At 48.3% G+C, this 23,974-nt stretch overlaps 1 protein-coding gene across 3 annotated transcripts in view; it reads right to left on the bottom strand.

Annotated features, from left to right (window-relative positions):
• The window catches only part of LYST (lysosomal trafficking regulator), a 3,752,809-nt gene that overhangs the window by 758,908 nt on the left and 2,969,927 nt on the right, over nucleotides 1-23,974 (bottom strand). For all 3 annotated transcript variants that reach the window (XM_085611970.1, XM_085611971.1, XM_085611972.1), the window contains one exon: nucleotides 17,787-17,853. In XM_085611970.1, the coding sequence (XP_085468096.1) occupies nucleotides 17,787-17,853 (67 nt within the window). The remainder of the gene's footprint in view (nucleotides 1-17,786; nucleotides 17,854-23,974) is intronic.

The following is a 23,974-nucleotide window of genomic DNA, read 5'->3' as shown; positions in this document are numbered from 1 at the left end:
TGGGACAGCTCGCCTCCTGGTCCTGGTCGTCCTCGACGTTTCCTGGTCCCCGTGGCTGCAGCGACAAGCTTCACCTTCACCTGCAATCTTCACGACATCGCCTGGTTCCTTCCTGGTTCCACGTGGTCACTGGCTAGTGACCTTGACTCTGTCCCTTCTGCTTGCAGGTCTTCTCTATTCTTGATCCCAGCCTTGGGATCCACCGGACACTCTTCACTGACTGCCTGTCAGCAACTTTCCTTCAGGCATCCATAGAAGTCCACGACGAAACCCGACGCAAGTTCACACCTATGCACCCGCAGCCCGTGGGCTAGGTAACTTGGGTACTTCGGTGCTCACAAGGGTAGTGACTATCCTAGGGTCTAGTTTCCGAGTCTCGACTCTCTAGCTGCTTCAGAAGTGTCCTTAAACTGTTAGATTCTAACTGCTAGTAATTCTATCGACTTTTACGCATTAGGCGTGAGTGTTTCCACTCTGCACCTGAATCCCGTGGGCCTCCCACTTCCTAACTGTTGCTAGTGTAGTGTAGCCCCAGCGATTCCCTAGCCCTAGGCCTATCCTATTTCCGTGACAGTGGTCCTTATACCACTTCTTTAGTATATGGTTTGTGTGGCCCCTAGGGCCTAACTGTATTACTTACCTGTGTGACTTAATGTATGCATAAATAAGACTGTGTTGTACTTACCTCTAATCTCATAAAGGGTGCTGAGGGTTTGACTAGAATAAATACACTTTATTTTATATATATATCTGTTGTGGTGTCCTTTCATTTGGTATTCAAGGGATTACATATGGTATCACAGCTGGCTTCACATGCCATTCAGAGTTTAGCCTAAGACTGCTCTTGTCCATGCTACCACTAGGATAGCTGGTCTATAAGGTTGACTTTACAACCAATCACCATAAGGGTTGTTTGGACTGATATAAGGTGTACACTAGAACTAGTGACATCATACATCAGGCCAACTTCTCACACTGCGTTGGAAATTCCAACGCTCAGAACTGCTGACATTGCGCGTTCTCGTCGGTGGCGAATAGATCTAACCAAGGCTCTCCCCACTGCTGAAAGAGACCTTGCGCCACCTCTGAGTTCAGATGCCATTCGTGATCCATCATGCACCGGCGGCTGAGTTCGTCTGCTCTGGCATTCAGAGAGCCCGCCAGATGTTGAACCACCAGGGTGATGCCCTGATGTTCCAGCCATGTCCAGAGGCGCAGAGCCTCTTGACAAAGGGTCCACGACCCCACCCCGCCCTGTTTGTTGCAATACCACATGGCGGTGGTGTTGTCTGTGAACACCTGCACGACACTTCCCCGGACAGAGGGAAGGAAGGCTTTCAGTGCAAGTCGGATCGCTCTCAGCTCCAACAAGTTGATGTGGAGGCGAGACTCCGCCGGAGACCAGAGGCCTCTGATCTCCGCCTCTTCCATATGGCCACCCCATCCCAGGAGGGACGCATCCGTCACAACGACATGCTCCGGTAGGGGTAGGGAGAGGCTCCTGCCCGTGACCCAATCGCGGTCCGGGAGCCACCACTGCAACTGCTGTGCAGTGCCCTCCGAGATCAAGACATGGTCGGACAGGTTGCCGTGATGCTGGGCCCACTGAAACTTCAGGTCCCACTGCAGAGCCCGCATGCGCCGCATGGCGTGATGCACTAGTAGGATGCAGGAGGCCATCAGCCCCAGGAGCCGCAACACTAGCCTGCCGAAACCCAGGATAGAGGCCGAAAGATGGGAATCAGGACCTGTATATCCCGGACCCGCTGTTCCGGTGGATAAACCCGGAACTGCGCCGAATCGAGAACCGCTCCGATGAAGAGGAGCTTCTGAGAGTGGCTCAGGTGTGACTTCGGCACGTTGATGGAAAACCCCAGCAAATGCAGGAGATCCGCTGTAGTCTGCAGGTGGGAGACGACAGCCTGGGGCGAGCCCGCCTTCAACAACCAGTCGTCGAGATAGGGGAAGACTGGAACCCCTGATCTGCACAGATGAGCTGCGACCACCGCCATCACTTTCGTGAACACCCGAGGGGCACTGGTAAGGCCGAAGGGGAGCACGGTGAACTAAGAGTGCTCCTGACCCACCGTGAACCGCAGGTAACGCCGGTGGGCCGGCAGGACGGGGATGTGAAAATATGCGTCCTGCAAGTCCAACGCTACCATTCAGTCTCCAGGGTCGAGGGCAGCTAGAACCTGAGCCAAAGTCAATATTTTGAACCGTTCCTTCCGGAGGAAGGCATTGACGTTCCTGAGGTCCAAGATAGGGCGTAGGCTCCCTTTGCCCTTCTTGGGAACCAGAAAGTAGTGGGAATAACAACCACGACCTCTTTCTGGGCTCGGAACGCGCTCGACGGCCTCTTTGGCCAAGAGGGCCGAAACTTCCTCTTGCAGAAGGTTCAAATGATCCTCCGAGATACGGTGGTGCTGCGGTGGCATGGCTGGAGGGGTCGTCTCGAAGGGGAGGGAGTAGTCCCTTCGGACGATTTGCAGCACCCACCTGTCCGAAGTAATGGTACGCCAGTGGAGCAGGTGATGGCGAACCCTGCCTCCCACTGGCGAGGAATGGGCCTGAAAGCTCGGACTAGGAAGGCTTTGAGGCGGATGCTGCCGGGGTGGATGTAGACTGACCGCGTTGTCCTCCAGTACCGCCTCGGTGGAAACCACGTCCGCGACCGCGTGCAGGCTGGTTCTGCGGCCGGTGGCTAGGCGGACGTGAGGAGGTGCCCCTTCCTTGGCCACAAAATGAGCGAAAAGCGGAAGTTTGTGGCCGCGGGGCCGAGAGGCCCAAGGACTTGTTCGTAGCCCGGGAGTCCTTGAAGCGAGCCAGCGCACTGTCCGCTTTCTCACCAAAAAGGCGAGTGCCATCAAAAGGCATGTCCATGAGAGTGCTCTGGACATCCCCTGAAAAGGACGTGGACCGCAGCCAGGCGTGACGTCGAAGCGCCACCGTGGTAGAAATCGCCCTACCCAGCGAGTCCGTATTGTCGAGTCCACATCGGATTGCATGGCGCGCTGCATCTCTATTATCAAAAATAGGGACCGGGGGTGTTGTTGTTTAAAGAGGTCCAGTGTACATACCCCAGAAGACTAGCAACAATAAAGGGTACAAAGTTCCTCGTGTACAGTAGTGAAGAGGACAGTTAATGGAGCAGGTGAGAAGGTATCTCAACCGACCAATGGTGAAAAGAAAGTAATCAGGGGAAGACACAGGGGAATTCCCTTGGTGGAACTAGAGCTCTCACACACCCAGCAAGCTAGGTGTCATGCTTCATCATATGAGCACTGCCCCTCGTCAAGTCGGCGCTGCAATCCTTGACGGGCTCCCGAAATCGGGGCTCTTTGTCGGGGATCTTTTGTTCCTGCCTTTGGGTGCTTGGGGGTGAGGGGCCTAGTGTGAGGTGATGCAGCAGAAAATAAGGTTAAAAGGGGTCAGTTAGTCCTAATTATTATTTTATTCCAAAGGTAAACTGCCCTATTAAAATGGTGTAGAGTGGCTAGGTGCTAGGAGTCAGGTATCTAGACATTAGCTCTACTCTATTGGATCAACATGTTTCTTGCCGTTTGTGTCAGGAGGATCAAGGCAATTCATCAGGATCAAAAAGGCTGTCTACATTACGTGGTAAAGTGACATCTACATACCACTTCCTATGGTCTGTTACCTGTTGAAGATGAGAAAAGTTATAACGATTCTAAAAAACCTCTTCATACTATACATAATTTTGAACAGTTGTGTCGTGAATATCACCGTGCTGGAGCCGTGCACCACACAATTTAATTACAGTGCAGTGCCTTAAAAAGCCATTCGGGAGTGGAAGGTGGGGAGAGATAAAAACCACTAGGAGGTTGGCAATGGTTCTATGGAAGAAAGCAAGGACACTCACCTAATGGGGTTGCTACTATTGTTAGCAACGGTACTGGCGGCTAAAAAAGGGGGACACCGATTGGGTCCTGTACAAACATGAAAGGTATCAGAAAAACAATCACTAAATGTACCTTTAGTGGTTAAAAAACGAACAAGTGGTTGCCATCCCAGAAGGTGGTGGTAACCGTTGTAAAGGATAACGGGCAGCCGGAAGCAGCCACAGCAGACCACAACCCAGGCAGATTAAAACATAGCGGATCTGAAGACCGGGCAAGGGTGTTTTGGCCTCGGTACGTAGTATCCGACATGATCAATCAGGAGGTCTCCGATAGCCAGTAGGCAGATGCAGCTCCACAAACGATGGAAAAAACAATTAGCTTAAGTACTCACCAACGTGGATTCACGCTCAAGCAAACGACCTACCCAGACCGCCAGGAACCGGGGTGGTGAGTAGTGGAAGGGAGTACGGGAAGATATACTCTGTTTCCGGGTGAGTCACGGAATGTGTCATAGAACGTCATGACGTCTCACGTTGCTAGGTGAAGTCATGTGATAAGTCGTAGGGAAATGACGTGTCTCATTGCTAGGCAACGAAGTGTAAACTACCGGGCAAAACACCGTGATGCGTCGTTAGATAGCGGCGCATGTAGTTGTTGATCAAAAGACTTAAAGGGAGTTAAAGTAGATATGGATCAAAGGTTTAGACTCAAATTCCCAGTTTAGGACAAGGTACTCCAGGGGATGTCGTCATTGAGACCCTCGGTATGACAAGACAATCTATGTACCCATCTCTGTTCAAGCCTGAATAGAGAAGATTTGGAAATCTGGACATGGGATTCTAGTATGACCCAGTGTAGTGAATCAGGGGAATGTTGGGCCTCCATGAAATGTCTGTAGAGTCTTGTAGTCGTGCGTTGGCAACGTATGTTGCTCCTGTGTTCAGTTATGCGGATTTTGACTGGACGCATGGTCATACCTATGTACTGTAAATCACAAGGGCAAGTGATCAGGTAGATGCACTGTTTAGTGTTACAGTTGGTATGTTTTTGTATGTTCCACCTGAAATTGGATCGTAACGTGATTTCTTTAGTGGCTGTGGTGAATTTGCAAACTGTACACGTGCCACAAGGGAAGTGTCCTCTGACAGGTGGTAAACCCCAAAGAGTGGTTTGTGATGGGTTAGTGTGTTTTTTAGGTCTTGTGTGGATCAGAATATCTCTCACGCTGCATCTCTCCCATCGGCCAGAGCTGAGGAAAGCTGTGCCCGGGCCTCCTCCGGGCACAGGGGCAGCACGTTCTCCACCGTATCCCACAGAGAGTGGGAATAACGGTCCAAGAGACAGGCGGTGTTCAAAGACCACAGGCCCAAACTGAGCGAGGAGAACAGCTTCTTACCTAACTGTTCCAGTCTCTTGGAATCCCGGTCCGGAGGAGCGGACGGGAAGGAGGATTGGGAGGTAGAGGCCTGGATAACCAGACTCTCGGGGGTAGGGTGTTGGGACAGAAAACCGGGGTCGCCCGGAGCAGGGCGGTGGCGCCTGGCAACGTTCCTGTCCACAGGAGGGACTGTGGAGGGCTTGGACCAGCTGCCCTGCAGAACGTCAATGAGGGCCTCATTGAATTGCAGCAGAGGCTCAGTGGAGCTTGCTGCAGACTGAAGCACCTCAGTGAGGATGTTAGTCCTCACAGCCACGGCAGGCAGCTCAAGCCCAAGGGCCGCGGCCGGGTTGCGCAGCACCACAGAAAAAGCTGCACCCTCCTCCGAAGCCACAGTTGGAGGAGAGATGAATCCAGTGTCCGGTGAGGTATCCAAACCACTGGCCTCCCCCAGTTCATCTGCCCAGTCCTGCGAAAGTTGGCCCTGAAGGGCCAAAGGGTCCACGGACCCCTCCCAGTCGCCCCCGTCATCCGATTCCTGGTAAACAGGAGGAATGATCGGAGCCGGACGATAGACAAAATGTGTCTCTAGCGGCGTCGGATGCGGCGTCGAGTGGCGCCGCACCGGCGTCGGGTCCGGACAGGGGCTGAACCGGGGATCGACGTCGACCGGAGTCGGCGTCGGAGGTGGCACCGGTGTCGACGCCGGCAGAGGAGGCGTGACGAGGTCGACCGGCGTCGACGGGGGCCCAGGCTTGGGCCCCTCGGGGACCTGCGGCGTCGGGGCCGGAGCCTCCAACGGCGCTGGGGCCGGAGCCGCCGGCGCGCAAGGTCGCCCAGTCGAGTCCGCGGGACCCGAAGGCGCGCCAGCGGGCATTGACGGCGGGGCCAGGCTCCTCATGGCCGAGAGGAAGGCACTGACCTCCGCCGGCGTCGCGTCAGTCCCAGGGACCGGCGGGTATGGGGACGTGCGCGGCGCCTGCGGTTCCGGCGGAGCCGCGGGGGTGGAACCACCCTGACCCTCGGCCGAGTCGCGCGACCGGCGAGGGGAGTCCGAAGAGCGGTGTCGCCTCTTGGACTTCTTGGAAGGCTTCGACTTACCCGAAGACTTCGAGCCAGACGAGCGATGATGTCGAGTGGCGAAGCTCGAGAAGCTTATGGGACTGCTCCCGCCTAGCTTTCGAGGTCAGGGCCATACAATCGGAACACAACTCCGCATCGTGGTCGAGCCCCAAACAGTACAGGCACCGGCGGTGGTGACAGTCGTCGCAGGCCTTGAAACCAGGCCTCCTACCGGCACCAGAGTCGAGAAAGTGACCAAAAAGATTCAAAATATTTAGTCAAAAAATGACTAAAGGGGTAGCTCTCCCGGATCGGCGCTTACTGGCGCGGAAAAAAGAAGAACTGACGACAGCGCGCGAGGGCGGCGTCTAAGTACTCCGATGACGTCATACGGGCGCACGACGCCAACGACGGACGCGGAGCCGCAGACGACGCCTAGCGACGCGCAAGGGGTATTGCTACAAAAATCTTCCGGATCCAGTCTGACGCCTGGGGATATTCTAAGGTGAGGAATCTAACTGACGTGTTTCTTTCAGATACCGACATGCAGTGCGCATCTGAGGAGCTTGATAGGGAGTTAATAGCTTTTCCCTTTCCACCCTAGGGGCAGGCATTAATGCCGATAATAGTAGGAATGACTTTCATATAACCACTAATATTCCCTTATCTAACCGATTTTCACTACTCCAATACCAGACAGAACTAACTGTGGATCGGCAGGAAGAAGCGCAGGGAGATACCCCGCAGCACAGCCAAGGTGTTGTAAATACAAATAGCCAGAACGAGGTCCTTGGGGAGAGGGGGGAGGTTTGCCGAGTACAGCATCCAAGCGAAGAGAGTAACACCTGTAAGATCATTGCTGAACTAAGGGATGAAGTTAATTCGTTGAAATCACTAATTTTCGTGCTCTAAAATCAAGTGAAGCTTCTTGTAACAAATGAGTATCTGAGAGCAAACACTATTGACCTTCACACTAGCCCTTGATTAAATCATGATCCAGCAATAGATAGTAACTCCTCTGTAAGGCCTATAAGTAATCCAGTTCCCTTAATGTCAATCCAAATATGTCGCCCATTAGAATAATGAAATACAAGTCCTCCCAGATTAATGCGGGCGGTGAATAGAGGCCCCCGTAACCCAAGGCAGATCCAGGATCATGGCCCCACTAAGAGTTCTAAGAGTATTTTTATGATGAATGTGCCTAAAGTCCAATCGGTAGGCAGACAAGAGGACCACCATTCATTACTCAACAAATCAATCCATTGGATCTGTAAAATAAGGGGGTGTAGGTCCATTATTAGGGACAATATTATCTGGGCAAATATAATTTCATACGGTGCCTCACTTACAGATTCCTTCGAACTCCACCTAAGAGATGAAAACCTAGTCTACAATTTAATTGCTCTAGAGGCAAGAATCTGCTCCCCGACAACCACGAATATCCAGTTGAAATATAGCCCCTCTGTCTCAGCACAGCCACAAGTACACAGAAGAGTTAGTGCCTTGATGGGGTTTGACTCATCCTTATCTCAGAACGATTGACTGAGGTGTTACAATATTACACCCTGTAAGACCCCCAGCCACTATGATAAAAAATACCAATCGGGCCTCGAAGATACACCAACTTTGAGCCCCTTCATCTGCCTCGCTGACTACAATGTCGCCTCCTTATTTTGAACCCCTTGCATTCTAAAGTTGGAACTCAAATAATGGCAAGGCCAGACCAGCAAATCATTCCCCGAGTTCCACAGATGTGCAATGTATCAGAGAGATGTCCTCAAACCATCCCTTGAGGACCAGAAGAAATCAATTCAACATTCCATGTACTGACGTGGAATGTGGCTGGAATAAGATCCAAGATGGCACTCACACTGGATTGCATATATTGAACAATTAGGTGTCTGCATTTTACAAGAAACCTGGGCGACCATACCGGTTTACATTCCTGGGTATGTTACTTTGTGTCCACCGGCTGTTACTGGTAGACCAGGAAGACCAGCAGGGGGGCTATTGACCTGGATTCGGGTGGATCTGCTATGCAGAATTAGAGAGATTAAAACCAATAGTCCCAACATACTTGCAACTAGCCTAAGGGGTAGAAATTGTAGAATGATGGACATATTCAATGTCTACGCTCGTGGGACCAAGGCAGGCACATGTTCACCAACCCTCCAAGCGTTAGAAAACACTTGAGGAGAGGGAGTCATCATTACCCCTGATAGTTGCAGGAGATTTTAATTGTACGTACGAACCATTATGCACAATAGAGGTATCCAACAGTGACCAGGTAGAGGCATATTGGCATGTTCCCCCCCTCAATTTACCACCAATCTGAAAAATGGACACAAACTGCCCTGCAGTTCCAGGCCATAACTCTTGGTTACAGGCTTAGGGCAGCAAATGGCCATACTAACTCTGATAAGATGGGAGCCAATACCTTTAATAGGACATCTAATATGAGTCGAATCGATTATGTTTTGATAGATATTAGGTTGTGGCCAGAAGTACTGGATATGGTGGTTGGGGTAACAACTGATAGCGATCATAACCCGCTCGAGCTTTCCATGACCTCACTCTGGAGTAAATCCAATGATACTTCAGAGTTAATGCTCTCGTCTAAGGATCTATATCCCGCGAATGACAATAGACGATTAAAGTGGACGCGGGTAGCGATGGACACCGTTAAGATTGAAGCTATAAATCAAACCCTTCAAGAAAGCATCAAAATGCTTCATAATAGAGTTGAACAGCAAGATGAGCTTAAAACGGTTACAGATGTACACTCGTCCTTTTTTATACAGTTAGCTTCCCATTTTGCCTGCCCGAGATCTCATCGCAAGATGACATTAGTCAACTCACAGCACTCCTGGTTTAACCAAAAATGCAAAGAAGCACGGTCATAACTGGCAGCTGAGATTAAAGCCAAGAATCCTATCAATATAAGATCGGCTAGAAGAGCATATAAGAAAATTTACAGGGAGGCAAAAAAGCAGTGGGTGAGGATCGCTGGTTGCAGATTAATGTCGCTTGCAAACAGAAAGATCAAAAGCAATTTTTGCGACTTGTAACAGGGGGAGAAGCTGAAAGACCTAGCTCACCCACTAACAATATCACAAAGGCCGCCTGGTTTGACCACTTTTTCGGTATTTATTCTGGACCAGGTGCGCCCATCACTGGAGGCTCTCCCCTAGAGTTAACCAATTTGCAGCCCAATGTTGATTTATTTTCTGTAGCCGACATTACAAAAAGTATTCACTTTATACTTAAAAACAAAGCATCAGGTCCATATGGAATACCTGGAGACGTCTTTGTAGCTAATATTTCCAACTGGTCTAACTATATGTGGTTACCAGCAAATGGTATAGCTGCCGGGCCCTTATACCTCCTTTGTGGCAAGGAGCGGAGATCATCCCTACAAGAAGGGGGACCGATCTCTGCCTTCAAATTACAGGCCGATAAGCTTAATAGATGTGGCGCAGAAAGTTTTCTCCCGTGCCCTGCTTACCAAAATCACCGATTGGATGGAGGAGAACAACATACTATCCCCCTTCCAAGCAGGGTTCAGGAAAAAAATGTAGTACTATCGACCAGGTTTTTCGCTTCACACTATTGGCCTGGAAGTCTGGGATATTAGAGCGGGGCAATCTTTACACTGCTTTTATTGATCTGAAGTCAGCTTTCGATCTTATTCCTAGGGCCACACTATGGCAAGTCCTACAAGATCTGGGGCTCCCTCACAACATTCTGGCACTTCTAATATGAGTCCACGAGAGAAATTATGCTAAAGTACGATGGGGAGATCCAATGACGGACCCAAAAAAGGTTGTAAGAGGGGGGAGGCAGGGCTGCGTTCTAGCCCCCACCTTATTTTCGCTTTTTATAAATGGGGTGGTGAAACACCTAGAGGAAGTCTATACAGATGCTCCCTCATTGGGGAGAGTAAAAATAACTACCTTGCTGTTTGCGGATGATACACTACTAGTCTTTAAAACCCCCAGTGGCCTTCAACTGCTACTTGATCGCTTCATGTCTTTCTGTGAAATGAGAGGATTAGAAGTCAACACCTCCGAGACAAAACTCCTGCTAATGAATCCCCACAAATCTTTTAAAGGGAAATTATCATTGGGGGGGATTCCACTGGAAAGGGTGGATTCCATCGTATATCTCGGTGTAACTCTCACAGAGAAAATCGCAAGGAAACAACATATTTCGATGCGAATCCTACAGCAGAGGAAGACTTCTGGGGCCCTAATTCTATAACATAGGAAATCACAAACCAGACCGATTGCAGCCCCGCTACAGATATATGACCAGAAGGTGGTTGGCTCGGCCCTGTACGGGGCTGAAATCTGGGGGTTTGACAATCTGGAGGGCCTGCTTCTTACTGAAAATACATTTTTATGATCACTTTGCTCCCTTCCCCAGAGTAGCCCACTCACCCCTTTAAGGTTAGACTTGGGTAGAACTACAATAGTGGATAAGGCGAGGCTTCGCCCCCTTCTCTTTTGGCTCAGCATTAAAAAAACACCTGAGCTTTTCCACTATGCGATTGCTACTGAGGAGGTTCTTAAGATGGATTGTTTAAAAAAAATTGGCTGGTTACGTAACATTAAATCATTGCTCTTCAAATTCGGTTTGGGAAACCTTTGTGAAGAAATGGATACCAGCTTATTGCCCAGTAGAGAATGGGTTAAGTCTTATTACTGGAAATGGGTGGCAGAGAGAACTGTTACACATGCAATAGGAGGTCGCCTCACAATAGCATTTATGGAGTTTAAGGTGCTGAGTGTGTATGAACCTTATCTGGACTTCATCACTCTCCCCCATGAGAGGAAGTTATTTATCCAATTTAGATTTGGATGTCTCCCCTTGAACTCTTTTACTGCATCATGGAACAGGGGCTCTTCAGCCACCCTTTGCCACTGTCCATGCTGCTTTGAGACAGAGGAGACGACCAAGCATATTCTTTTTGCATGCCCTCTCTATAAAAACCCAAGATCTAAATGGTTAGCCACTGCCTGTAGACAACTAGGAACCCGTAGTCACTTAGAGGCTCCAAGTATCCTCTATACAAGGCCACTAATAGTATGTGCAGTGGCTAAATTCCTGGGGAGAATGGTTTATCAGGCGGCAGATGCAAAAAATGAACTAAGTACACCCTCAGATCAAACATCAATCCTCATTTAGTATTTAGTCCACATCCGATATCTTTTGTACGTATTAATACATGACTCATGCCTACATTACTGAGAACTTGTGCAATATTGTATTCCTGCATGTTATGCACTAGCACTTTATGTATATCTACGGCTCCATCTTTTGTACTTTTTTTTTCTATCCTGTACAAAAACTGTGTCCCCTTCTGTGATTTACATGAGCTGTTGTTTCAGGAATTCTTTTATGTGTTTATAGCTTTTTTACCTGGTTGAAGTTGTCATTTTTTACCTGCTTCTCAGTTTTTAATGGTTTGGTTTTACTATGTTTTGCTTTTGTATAAATAATGTCATCCATCTTGGCCCACAATAGCTAACATGAAAATCTTTGTCTTTCCTAATATACTGTATTGTATGATGCCTATGCACTTTGATGGTCGTAATGACCAAATAAAGTTAGATGATGATGAGGAAAACAAGGTTCAAGTCCCACTGAGGCATTATGAAAGGGGATGGAGGAAAGAGAATAATAATGCCTTTAAAGAACCTACTTGCATTTGGGGACTTGAACAAAGAGGGCTGATCTGGTAGCCGCAGAAAATCAGAAATTGCTGACAGCCTTTAAGAGTGCCCAGAGCCGAACCCTGCTGGGCCAAAGAGAGAAGAAACAAAAGAACCTCAGAAAGAGGGGCAGAAAGAGGATCCACAGCCTTTGCTGTGCACCATGCCACAAACGTGTTCCATCAACAAGCGTATACTGTCTTAGTAGAGGGACACCTAGCTTCCAAGATGACATTACAAACTTTGGATGGAAGGTCAAAAGCTGTCAACTGTCGCTGCTCAATCTCCATGCAAAGAGGTGGAGGCAGGACAGGTTCAGGTTGAGAACCGTCCCCTGCTGCTGTGACAGAAGATCCTCCCGAAGGGAAAGTCTGATCGGAGGAGCGATGGCCATGCTCAAGAGCTCGAGGTACCAGACTCTTCATGCCCAGTCCGGTGCCACAAGATTGAAGTTGGGACTGGTCACGCTTGATCTTCTTCAGCACTCAGAGCAGAAGTGGTACTGGCGGAAAGGCCTACAGGAGGCCGCAGTTCCACTTGCGACGAAAAGCGTTGCTGAGCGAGTGGCACCTTGGAAATTCCAGTGCGCAGAACTGTTGTCATTGCAAGTTCTCTTCAGTGGCAAACAGAACTAACCAAGGCTCTCCCCACTGCTGAACAACACCTTGGACCACCTCTGAGTGAAGATGTCATTTGTGATCCACCAGGCACCGTCAGCTGAGTTAGTCCGCTCTGGCGTTCGAGGAACCTGCCAGGTGTTGAACCACCAGGGTTTTGCCCTGACGTTCCAGCCATGTCCAAAGGCGAAGAGATTCTTGACATAGGGTCCACGACCCCACCTGCCTTGTTTGTTGCAGTACCACATGGCGGTGGTGTTGTCCGTCAACACCTGCACTGCCTTCTCCTTGAGGGAGGGAAGGAATGCTTCCAGTGGCAGGCGATTCGCCCGAAGCTTCAACAGGTTGATAAGGAGCCCGGACTCCGCCGGAGACCAGATTCCTCTGATCTCCGCCTCTCCCAGGTGGCCGCCCCATCCCAGAAGTGATGCATCAGTCACCACCGAGAGATATGGTTGGGGAAGGAAGAGGGATCTGCCTCTGACCCAATCCTGCCTCGTTAACCACCACTGCAGTTGTTGCGCAGTTACCTTAAAAATCTGGATGTAGTCAGAAAGATTCCCCCGATGCTGCGAAAAGTGGAACTTCAGGTCCCACTGCAGAGCCTGCATATGCCATCTGGCATGATCCACCAGCAGGATGCAGGAGGCTATGAGGCCCAGCAGCCTTAGGATCAGTCTAACCAAAATCCGGGATAGAGGCTGAAACATCGATATCATAGCCCGAATATCCCGTACTCGCTGTTCAGGAGGATAGGCCCGAAACCGCACTCTATCCAGAACAGCCCTGATGAAAAGGAGGGACTGAAAGGGAATCTGTGATGGGAGGACGCCGCAAGACCCAAGGATCTGCCGTAGCGCAAGAATCCTTACAACGCTCCAGCGCAAAGTCCGCCTTGTCACCAAAGAGGTGACAGCCATCCAAGGACATGTCCAGCAAGGTTGCTTGAAAATCCCCCGAAAAAACAGAAGTCCTCAACCAGGCGTAGCGCCAAAGGGCTGCTGATGTGGCAACCGTTCTGCCCAGTGAGTCGGTGCTATCCAGTTCACAGCGAATCGTGAATTTTTCTGCATCTCTTCCATCTGCCACGGCTTGGTAGAGAATAGCCTGGGCCTCCTTTGGGCACTGAGGCAGCACTTGGGCAACAGTATTCCAGATTGTATGGGAGTATTGGCTCAAGAGGGATGCGGTATTTACGGACCACAGTGCCAAGCTGCAGAAAGAGAAAATTTGCTTCCCAAGATGATCCAGCTTCTTGGATTCCCTGTCTGGAGGAGCAGAAGGGAATGCGCCCTTAGAAGGAGAAGCTTGGAGAGCTTCTCAGGGGAAGGGTCTTCGGTGAGGAAAATGGGATTGCCTGGTGCCAGGTGGTGGGCAATCATCCGTTCCACAGGAGCCTCTGTGCTGGGCTTGGACCAAGTGCCCAGAAGGATGTCTGCGAAGGCTTCATTGAAGAGCAAGAGGGGTTCGGAGGAAGTTGCCGCAGGTTGAAACACCTACGTGAGGAGTTTATTCCTGACTGCCACTGTAGGGAGCTTCAGGCCGAAGGCATTAGCTGTCCTACGCACCACCACAGCATAGGATGCTCCCTCCTCCGTAACCACAGTAGGGGGATAAAGCATGCCAAGGTCTGCGGAAGTGTCCAGACCAATTCCTCTCTCCAGTCTGATTCTTCCGGCAGGTCTGTCAAAGGGTCCAGCGATCTTTCCCAGTCCTCATCACCACGTTCAGGGCGATAGGGAACACCTGGGATGAATAATGGAACAAATGTACCCTCCGGCGTCTGATTTGTTGTCGGGCGACGTTGGTACGTTGTCCATCTCGGGGATGAGGATGGGGATGAGGATGGGGACGGCCTTGGTCGGGGGAACGGCAGACACTGGGGGTGTCGTCGCCGGGGAAGGTCAAGTAAAGTTGACCGGCGTCCATCTCAATCCAGGCCTGGATCTACGGGGGCCCTCCGGTGCCGGGGCCAGAGCCGCCGGCATCGTAGTTCCAGGGACCCTGACCGACTCTGTGGGGCCCAAAGGCACGCCAGCGAAGTCGGACTGCCCAAAGATTTGGTGGAGGGCTTCGTAGAACAAATGAAGCCGGGCAGGGGACACTCAGGCTCCCAGAGAAGGGGGGAAGCACGGAGTCATCCCCGAGTCAGGCACCGGAGACGGGGCCTTAGTGCGACGACGCTCCGATCCCGCATCGCGTCAGCCGACTGACGGGGGAAGGGGAAGAGCAACAGTGCTTCTTAGCCTTCTTCTTGTGCTTCGACGTACCAGAGTAGTGCGAAGACATGGACGAGGAGTGGTGGCTCCGCGACCGGTCTCGAGACCTTCCCCTCGAGCAAGACCGGGAGCGACGCGGAGCCGACTGCCAGGACCCCAAAAGCTTTCTGCGATCCCACAAAGATTCATGATCCGACAGTCACAGCACAACTTCAGGTCGGTGTCATGTGCCAGGCACCAGAGGCAGACGAGGTGCGGGTCCATCACTGACATCAGTTTGTGACAGACCTCGCAGGGCTTGAAGCCTGTCCGACGATGGGACATTCCTCGCGCACCAGGAGTCGAAGACTCGGAAGAAGAAGTCGACAAAAGTCGAAAAAAGTGACTATGGGGCAAGCTCTCTATGGATCTGCGCTACGCTGGCGTGGAAAAAGAAAGAACTGACATCAGCCTGCAGGGGCAGCATCTAAGTAGACACCACAACGTCATCCCGGTGACCACGACGTCGACGGCGGGCACAGAGTCAACCGACGCCACCTACCAGCCCGCAGGGGTACTGCTGAGAAAAAAATTCTCCAGATCTAGTCTGACGCCTGAGGGTAATTCTAAGGTAAGGAATCTATAACTAATAGTCTCTCTCAGATATCCATTGTTCTGCCTTCCCCTGCTCAAGCTTGGCTCAGCAGCAGGAGGGCAGAATCATGTCTCTGGTCGGCAGCAGCCATGTTGTGCTGTCCAGTTCTAGAAGACCGGGAGCACGGAGGGCCTCCTGGAGGAGCTTTACAGTGCATGGAATCATACCTCCCACACCGTTTCGGTGTGGTGGTATGATTCCAACATGTTTGATACCCAACATGATAGGGTTCGTTACAGCCAGTTTAGAGATGCAAAAAGAACAATTGATGGAAAGAATGCAGAACAATGTTATACATTTACCCAAGTACAGAGATCTGGGCCTAAATCAATTTCTTTGTATTTTTAGAGATGGTCATCGCGTAATGATGCATGGCCACTCTGTATTGTAATGGTTGATGCACTGGCTCACCGGGACACCTTCACACTTAGAAACCGAGCACCCTGCCTTCAGGATTTAAAGACCTGCTTTAGGGGTGACATAGGTTACGTGCAGTGACCCTAGATATAGGTAAACCTATTTCTTTAGTAAGTTGTGCTAGCACCAGCTTACACAGGCCACAATGGCAGGCCTGTAGTTACAGTTTGAGTGGTCTCTCATGGGTGGCGTAATACATGCTTCAGCCGATGGGGGGCCCCTGGTGTACCTATGCCCTGGGTACCTCAATACCATTTACTAGGGACTGATAAGGGTACACCAGTGTCCAATCAGGGTTTTATCTAAGTACTTACCATACCAATTTAGGGGAGAAAGCACAGAGACTGTGGTCCTGATTAGCAGGATCCCAGTCAGACTAGTCAGAAACAGCATAACACCAGTCAAAAAGTGGGGGTAACCATAAAAGAAGATCCTACTTTCATACAATTGCCATGGCCCTATTAGGTTCATTACTGGCATTTCTTCTTGCCATGGATAATTTCCCTGTTCAATGTGGGTGTTATCTTGTCTAAATGTGGTCGTTTCAGTTGTAGTCACATGATATGTCTGGGTGAGATGGTGTTGAGGTCGAAATGTCTTGTTTTTCGCGGTTGTGTTTCCATGACAGGTCCCATGATTTTTGATGTACAATTCTTCGGCATTCGGGGCTTGTGGGAATTAAGTTACTGTGTGTTGGATTTTCGACTGAGTGTGATATTCTCCTGAGTCGTCCTTTTCCCCCAGTCTTTTCGTTTCTGACCGGGTCATATTGCTTGTACATTCTTTGTAATCCCAGTTCCCAGTCCGTGGATGGTATGGTTTACGTATCTGATTCGAAGTAAGGAATCTGAAGCCCAGATGTCTATCGGATGAATAAGTTAATTACCTTCGGTAACGGTGTATCTGGTAGAGACAGGATCTAGCCGCAGATTCCTTACGCCCCTCCCATCCTTCACGCACTGCAAACTATTTTTTCTTTCTTCTTCATTTACAGTGAGTCTGAGTTTGGGATGTCCTACTTGTAGACATTCTTGTTGTGTTGTAGACGCATGAGATATCCTTCCTGGGGATTTCCTGGTTGTGTTGCAGGTTCGTTCCTGCTTCATTTCTGCATTTTTCTCTATTCAGTACTGGGATACCTTGGTGGTTATGTCTATATCTTGGGGGGGCAGGAGGACATTGCTATTCCTGCTTTCTGCCTTGAGTCTTTTTGGACCTCGTGCGTTCTTGCCTGTTTCCTTCTTTCCTTTGCATTCAACAATAAGTGACACATAGTGTCTATTGTCTTGGCACACTGTTTCAATAGGCAGGTTTGGAATGTGGCTTCACATTTTGAGCGCTGACTATAGTAACGAAGAAACGGACGTCAGAGCATTGGCAGAGGGGTTGTATGAACTCCGCTGACATCGCTGTGGAGTTGCTCGATACCCTCCGGATTCCTCCATTTCCGGATCCAGTGTGGTGCCTGGGGAGGATTCTAAGTAAGGAATCTGCGGCTAGATCCTGTCTCTACCAGATACATTGTTACCAAAGTTAAGTAACTTATCTTTTCTCCTAATATTATGTCAGCAAAACTATCCATTTATCAACCAACCAGGCCTCCCCTTTCTAAGCCTTCTCAACAATTTATTTGCTCAAAAACCAGTACTAAAATATTTAGGATTCCCTATGACGTTCTCTTTCCAGATGGCTCAACACTGGAACACTGTCCCTGTATACTTGTATTTGCAAGAGGACCTCCTGAATCTGGAGTCGGCTTAATAAGTGGCTTTTTCAATTTATAACCAGGTATGATTGAGTGTGCTTCTGTATATCAGAACCAGGATACACTTGGAGCAACAGTACACCTAATAAAACCAAAAAGTTATAACATAACAGATACCTTATAGTTGTCAATGTAACGATCTTCTTTTTCTTTGAACTGCACAGCAATAGGTTTTGCAAGATTTCTGTAACGGAAGAACAAAACATAACTTTTATTTTTTTTTTAGTTATGGAGTTTTTTTTTATGGCCACACATGTTGTTTTGCAGTAACTTAGATGGCTACGTGGGAAACATAGACAGAACAAAAGTACCCTTTTCACTGAATATACTTAATAATAGTTTAGCAAGTAATTATTTGAAACGTGTTTAAAGCACCATTATTAAAGTAAAACATTTCCATTTTGAGGCCAATTTGAAACATGGACACCAGCTTCTCAACGATGAACTTAAGAGATCTAATGGGAATCTCTCAATTTTAGAAAACTTTGAAATAAATATCTCTTCTGGCAAGATGGCCGCTGACAGTGGCAAGATGGCCGCTGACGGTGGCAAGATGGCCGCTGACTGGCAAGATGGCCGCTGACATGGCAAGATGGCCGCTGACATGGCAAGATGGCCGCTGACAGCTTGTAGGGAGTAGTCGCACTCCCCCTCTCTCAGAAGAAATACTGCTGGTTGGTGAATATGCTGGAGATGGAGGTTTTGGCAGTCTTTTCGAGAAGCGGATCGCAGAATGCTTACGAAAATATCTGAAAAGATGACTGCATTTATGAAATTCCAGCTATACGGTTCAGAGAGAAGATATTTAAAATCTCTGCAGGCAACAATCTTATCTGCCTTGACGATTAGGAAACGCTGGGACGGCCTGATGCAAAACATGGCGCCGAAAATACAGAAAGCTCTGAAGGATAAGGGACAGACTGAAAGGGGGAAAGCTTTAACAAAAGCACAAACCAGGAGAGCAATGGAGAGAGCAGCAGAGAAAGCTGGTGAAGAACGGCAGAATACTGAAAATACCGAAGGAAGAGTGAGGAAGGGCAGAGATAAAGAAAAGAATAAAGAAACCGGACTACCTGTAAGAAAGGCGAACCAAACAGGACAAGGAGACGACTGTTCGGGGAAAGAGGTATCTCTGCGCCAATCTACACTGATTGAATCCTTTGCTTCCTCCTCGGGGGCTACACCGATACTAACGCTTGAGTTACAGAAGCCGCTCTCAGCTGCTCCGGATATCGCCGAGGGCGTGTGCACGCAGTCAGGGGAACCGATCGAGAGCTCAGAGCATCTGGAGGCACGGTTAGCCCAGGACAGCATGCAGAGCGATGCGCAGTCAGCCTCCCCGGAAAAACGGGGAACTTCTACGAGAGATGTGCACTATGCACTGGATTTAGATTTACAGGAGCTACAGCAGCCGCCAGTAAGCTGCAAGGTAGGAATAACTATTGGAGGACATGAGGGAGGGCAGATACATACATCGGTCAGTGCACACGCTCTGAGTAGCGATATTATGGGTAATGACAATGAGTTAATTGCAGACGTGCCGAATGACAGGCTCGGGTCCCCAATCCTTCAACTGAAGGGAAATGGTGTTACACTGACAGAGCTTATTGCAGTAAGAGATTCCCAAGCTATGGGAAAGTTGGATTTAAATCGTAAGATAACAGTACCGGTCTCAAAGAAAGGTACAGAGCTAGAGATAGATATTCACACCCTTAATCCTGGCTCCCCGGGCGATGACGTCTTTTTTTCAGTCAATGACGAGGACGACGACAAGGGGGGAGATGATGAAGATAATTCAGTCTCTGTCTCTGTCCCTGGGTCTGACATAGGGCTCCGTTCACTGTCCTCAGAAAGTTACACAGAGGACTCGGAGCTTGGGTCTGATACTTCAGAACTAGAGGATAACACAGTGAATAGGCCTTGCCCGCAAAGAAGACTAAAAAGTGTGAAGGAAAGGGCACGCAGCAGGGTAAAACAATCACAAGGCCTCCAACAGGCGGAGGTTGTGAAGAAATTGGATTGGGACTACTCTGCCACCTCTCAGATATATCATGAGGGGGAAGGAAATAATATTCAATGCCCATTACAGCCGCACTCGCTTCAATTACAAGACCAAGCTCAAGCTTCAGCCCAGCCAGCACAGCCACAGAATCCTAGTCTTGAACTTTTATTTTCGACGCTGAAACAGATGCAGGGCGAGGCGAGGATTGAAAGCCGAAGGGCCAGACAGGCTAACAAAAAGATACAGGGATCACTTTGAAAAGTGAATAAACTTTATGCATACATGGTGGATAGGGTTGTGGAGGTAGAAGAACGAACCAGTAAACTGGAAGATGAAGTTGCTAAATGGAGAGATAACAGGCTTGAACAGGAAAAAACTACAACAGATGTTTTATGGAAGCTTGAAGCGTTTGAAAACAGACAAAGACGCAATAACATCAGATTGCTAGGTGTGGGGGAAGGGAAAGAAGGGCAAGATATTCGATCATTTGCTATTGCCTTGCTCAGAGAAGGGCTCCCCGAGATAACTAATTGGGACTGGGAAAAAGAAGTCCAACGTGTCCATCGTTTCCCCACATTTCAGAAGAAAGGAAAAGCGACAGCCAAACCTAGGGTAATTCTGTTATATGTGGGAAATTTTTTATTAAGGGAGGAGATCATGAGCAAAGCAAAACCTGTGGCTAAGCGCTCTTTTCGAGACATAACTTTCTTCGCCCAGCCTGATTTTTGCCATGCCACTGTGGAAAGGAGATGGCGGATGAGACAGCTTATTACACCTTTTCAAGCTCTAGGGTGTGAAGCTTATTTGATGTTTCCGTCTAGATTGAAAATAGGGCTTGGTGGTCAATTTAAGGTATTCCATTCTGAAATACAAGCCCAGGAGTATCTTAACGAAATAAAACTTTCTAAAGGACAAGAAGGTCAGGCAGTTAACAAGACGAAGTAAGAAGAAGTAAATATAATTAAAGAGTACAGCAGGATGTGATCAAGAGTTTAATATCACATATGGTAATAAATGCTGATTGATAAGGTTAGATTAAACCAGCAGCATAATCCTGGCAGTCCACGGGAATATGAAATGGTGGAGGAAAAGGAGAGAGTGGGGGGCGAGCTGCGAACTGCGAGCCGGCGGACACGCATAGGTCAGGATTGACCTATTTTCCAGTAAGGGGGGGTGGGATCTTAGGGTGGGATCCTTGGAGAAGGGACGGGTGGGCACGGGTGCATGGCAAGACACACTGAGAGAATGTATGAACACAACAGGTAGGGAAGAAGGAATGGTAGAGATAGATGTTATGAAAACATGTATGAATAAAAAAAGAAAGCAGATGAATAATAAAATTGAGGAACAATTAAAGGAAAACAGTAGGATTTATTGGCTGAGACAAACAGTAGAAATAAGTTAATGGGTACTCGATTTGTCACGTGGAACGTGTGTGGTTTGAACGATTATCGGAAGAGACGGGCAATTGCACAAGTATTAAAAAGGATGAATGTGGACTATGTTTTATTACAAGAAACACACATAATGGGGACACAAGGGTATCTTCTGGGACAGCTAGGTTTTCAGGTACTAGCATACTCCAAACAAGGGGCAAAAAATAGAGGTGTGGCTATTTTATCAAGGAAAAAAGATATAATCACAAGGAAAAAGTTGGAAGATCAATGGGGTAGGTGGGCATTGATTGAGTGTTTACTTAATGGAAAATGGATCACGCTGGGGGCGATTTATGGCTCAACCGATGATGACCCAGAGATATTTGAATACCTGGATCTGGAATTAGCTACATGGGCACCATGTGTTATCTTAGCTGGGGATTTTAACATTAATGGGTCAGCTGGATTGGGGCCTGGGTTATATAGGGGCAGGAAAAAAAGAGTATGTCAGGCGTTATATAGTTTAACTCAAAATAATGCTTTAACAGATGTATGGGGGAGCTTAAGACCGGATGATGCGGGTTTCACATACTATTCGGCTCCGCATAAGACCTATGCACGGCTGGATTATTACTTTGTAACTAATTCATTGATTCCTAGCTTAGAAATTGAAAGGTCCCCTAGAGTATTTTCTGATCATAACCCGTTGATTTTAAAGTGTGTTATAAATGCTCCTACTCGAGAGGAGAGGGTATGGACTTTTGAAAGAGGGTTATTAAACGATGAACAGTATATTCAGCATATGAGACAATGGATAAAGTCCTTCTTTGAGATTAATAGGGGGTCAGCTGCTACAGGGATGGTATGGGATGCCTTTAAGGCTGGAGCCCGGGGAGAGACTCTCAGCTATAGCACATATAAAAGGAAACAAGAGCGCCTGAGAAATTTAGAAGTAACCAGAGCACTTTTGGATGCCGAAAGGGAGTTAGAGCAATGTATTATGCTGGGGGAGGCGCCCGAACAAGCCCTTATTAAAGTTGCTAGGGCAAAATTGCAAGCAGAAGAAATTGAGGCAGATAGGGCTGCTAAGGTATATCTAGCAAATAAAGAGAGATGTCATGAGTTCAGTGAGAGAGTGGGACGTACACTCGCCATTCGTACTAGACAGAAGGTGGCTACAGGGGAAGGTAGGGAAATCAGAGATAACATGGGTACGTTACATACAGACACAGATGGGATTCGCGAAGTATTTAGACAGTTCTATACGAGCTTAAATGATGAGCAATCTGGTAAAGAGGAGCAGGCAATTGATAAATATTTACAGGAGATACCAGCAATAACATTAAGTGAGGATGATGCTGAAATCTTAGAGGTACCCATAGACAACTTAGAAATCATAACTGCTATTCAGAACTTACCCTTCGGCAAAGCAGCGGGCCCGGATCAAATCCCGATTGAATTTTACAAGGTATTCGGGAATGAGATAACTAGAGACTTTCTGGTCACATTACAGCAGGCACAGGCAGGAAATTCCATACCGGCGTCATGTGGAGGAGCGGACATTGTGATAATTTTAAAGAAAGGGAAACCACCCACCGAACCAGGCTCGTATAGGCCGATAACTTTAATGAATGCGGATACAAAGATATACTCAAAGGTATTAGCCACAAGATTTGCTAGTATAATACACACCCTTGTTAGTGATAATCAACACGGTTTTATACCTAGTAGGGGCCCTACTCATCACACGCGGAAGGTCATTACACTATTTGATGTTGGAGAAGTCACAGGAGAACCGATCGCGGTAATGCTTCTAGATGCAGAGAAAGCTTTCGATCGGGTCTCCTGGGACTATCTGTGGCACACTTTAAAGAGAGCAGGGATTAGGGAAGGCTATGTCAGGGCTTTGCAGGCTTTGTATATTGCTCCGGTAGCCGCGATCAGAGTAAATGCTGGTTCTACTGCCCCAGTGAAGATAAGACGGGGAACACGACAGGGGTGTCCCTGTTCACCGCTATTGTTTGCAATGTACATGGATCCGTTAATACGTAGGCTGGAGATCAATGAAAGAATAGAGCCACTATCCACACGTTTGGGACACTGTAAGATATTAGCATACGCCGATGACGTTGCAGTTATAACACCAAACCCAACAGAGGCAATAAAAGAAATTGAGATCGAGGCTACTAAATTTGGACGGATATCGGGGTATGCGCTGAATAGTTCTAAAACACAAATAATTAAGAACCAGTATGTGCACTGCCTGGATCACAGAGTGGTGGAGTCAGCTGTTTATTTGGGTGTAACTATTACTTCTGCAGTAGAGACTCTCGTGGAAAAAAATATAGCTCCAATAATTTTGAAGGTGAGGAAAGATTTAGATAGGCTGCATAACTTACATCTCTCTATTATGGGTCGTACAAACATCATTAAAATGATGGTTCTCCCGAAATTTTTATATATATTCAGGGCAATTCCCCTAATGTTTGAGGATAAGTGGTTTAAAACTTTAGAGAATATGATAAATAGATTTATCTGGGCCAAGGGCAAGACGAGGAGGGCACTGAGGTTTATGGCACTCCCACGACATAGGGGGGGATGGGCGCTACCCGATTTAAAACTTTACTATTGGGCAGCTGCCCTGCAGTACACGGCAGGGTTAATAGGGGGGGGCAGAATTCGAGGGACAAGGGCCTTTTAGTACAATTGCTATATATGGGTTAGCATTAGGAGTAGCAGCAGAAAATGCATTTTTGAAGCAGATGGATTCAAGTTATTTTAAAAGGACCAGATTTAAGACAGTCACAGCAGCACTTGGTATTTGGAAAGCGTTTACAAAGAAATTTGGCATTGGGAGGTATAATCGGTATACAAGAATGGGACAGAACCCTTTCTTGCCTCAAGACATCTTTTCCGATTCTGTTTTT

This window comes from Triturus cristatus, chromosome 6 (assembly GCF_964204655.1).
Source record: "Triturus cristatus chromosome 6, aTriCri1.1, whole genome shotgun sequence".
Classification (NCBI taxonomy): domain Eukaryota; kingdom Metazoa; phylum Chordata; class Amphibia; order Caudata; family Salamandridae; genus Triturus; species Triturus cristatus.
Note: the sequence above shows the minus strand (reverse complement) of the source record. Positions and strands in the feature narration are given on the sequence as shown.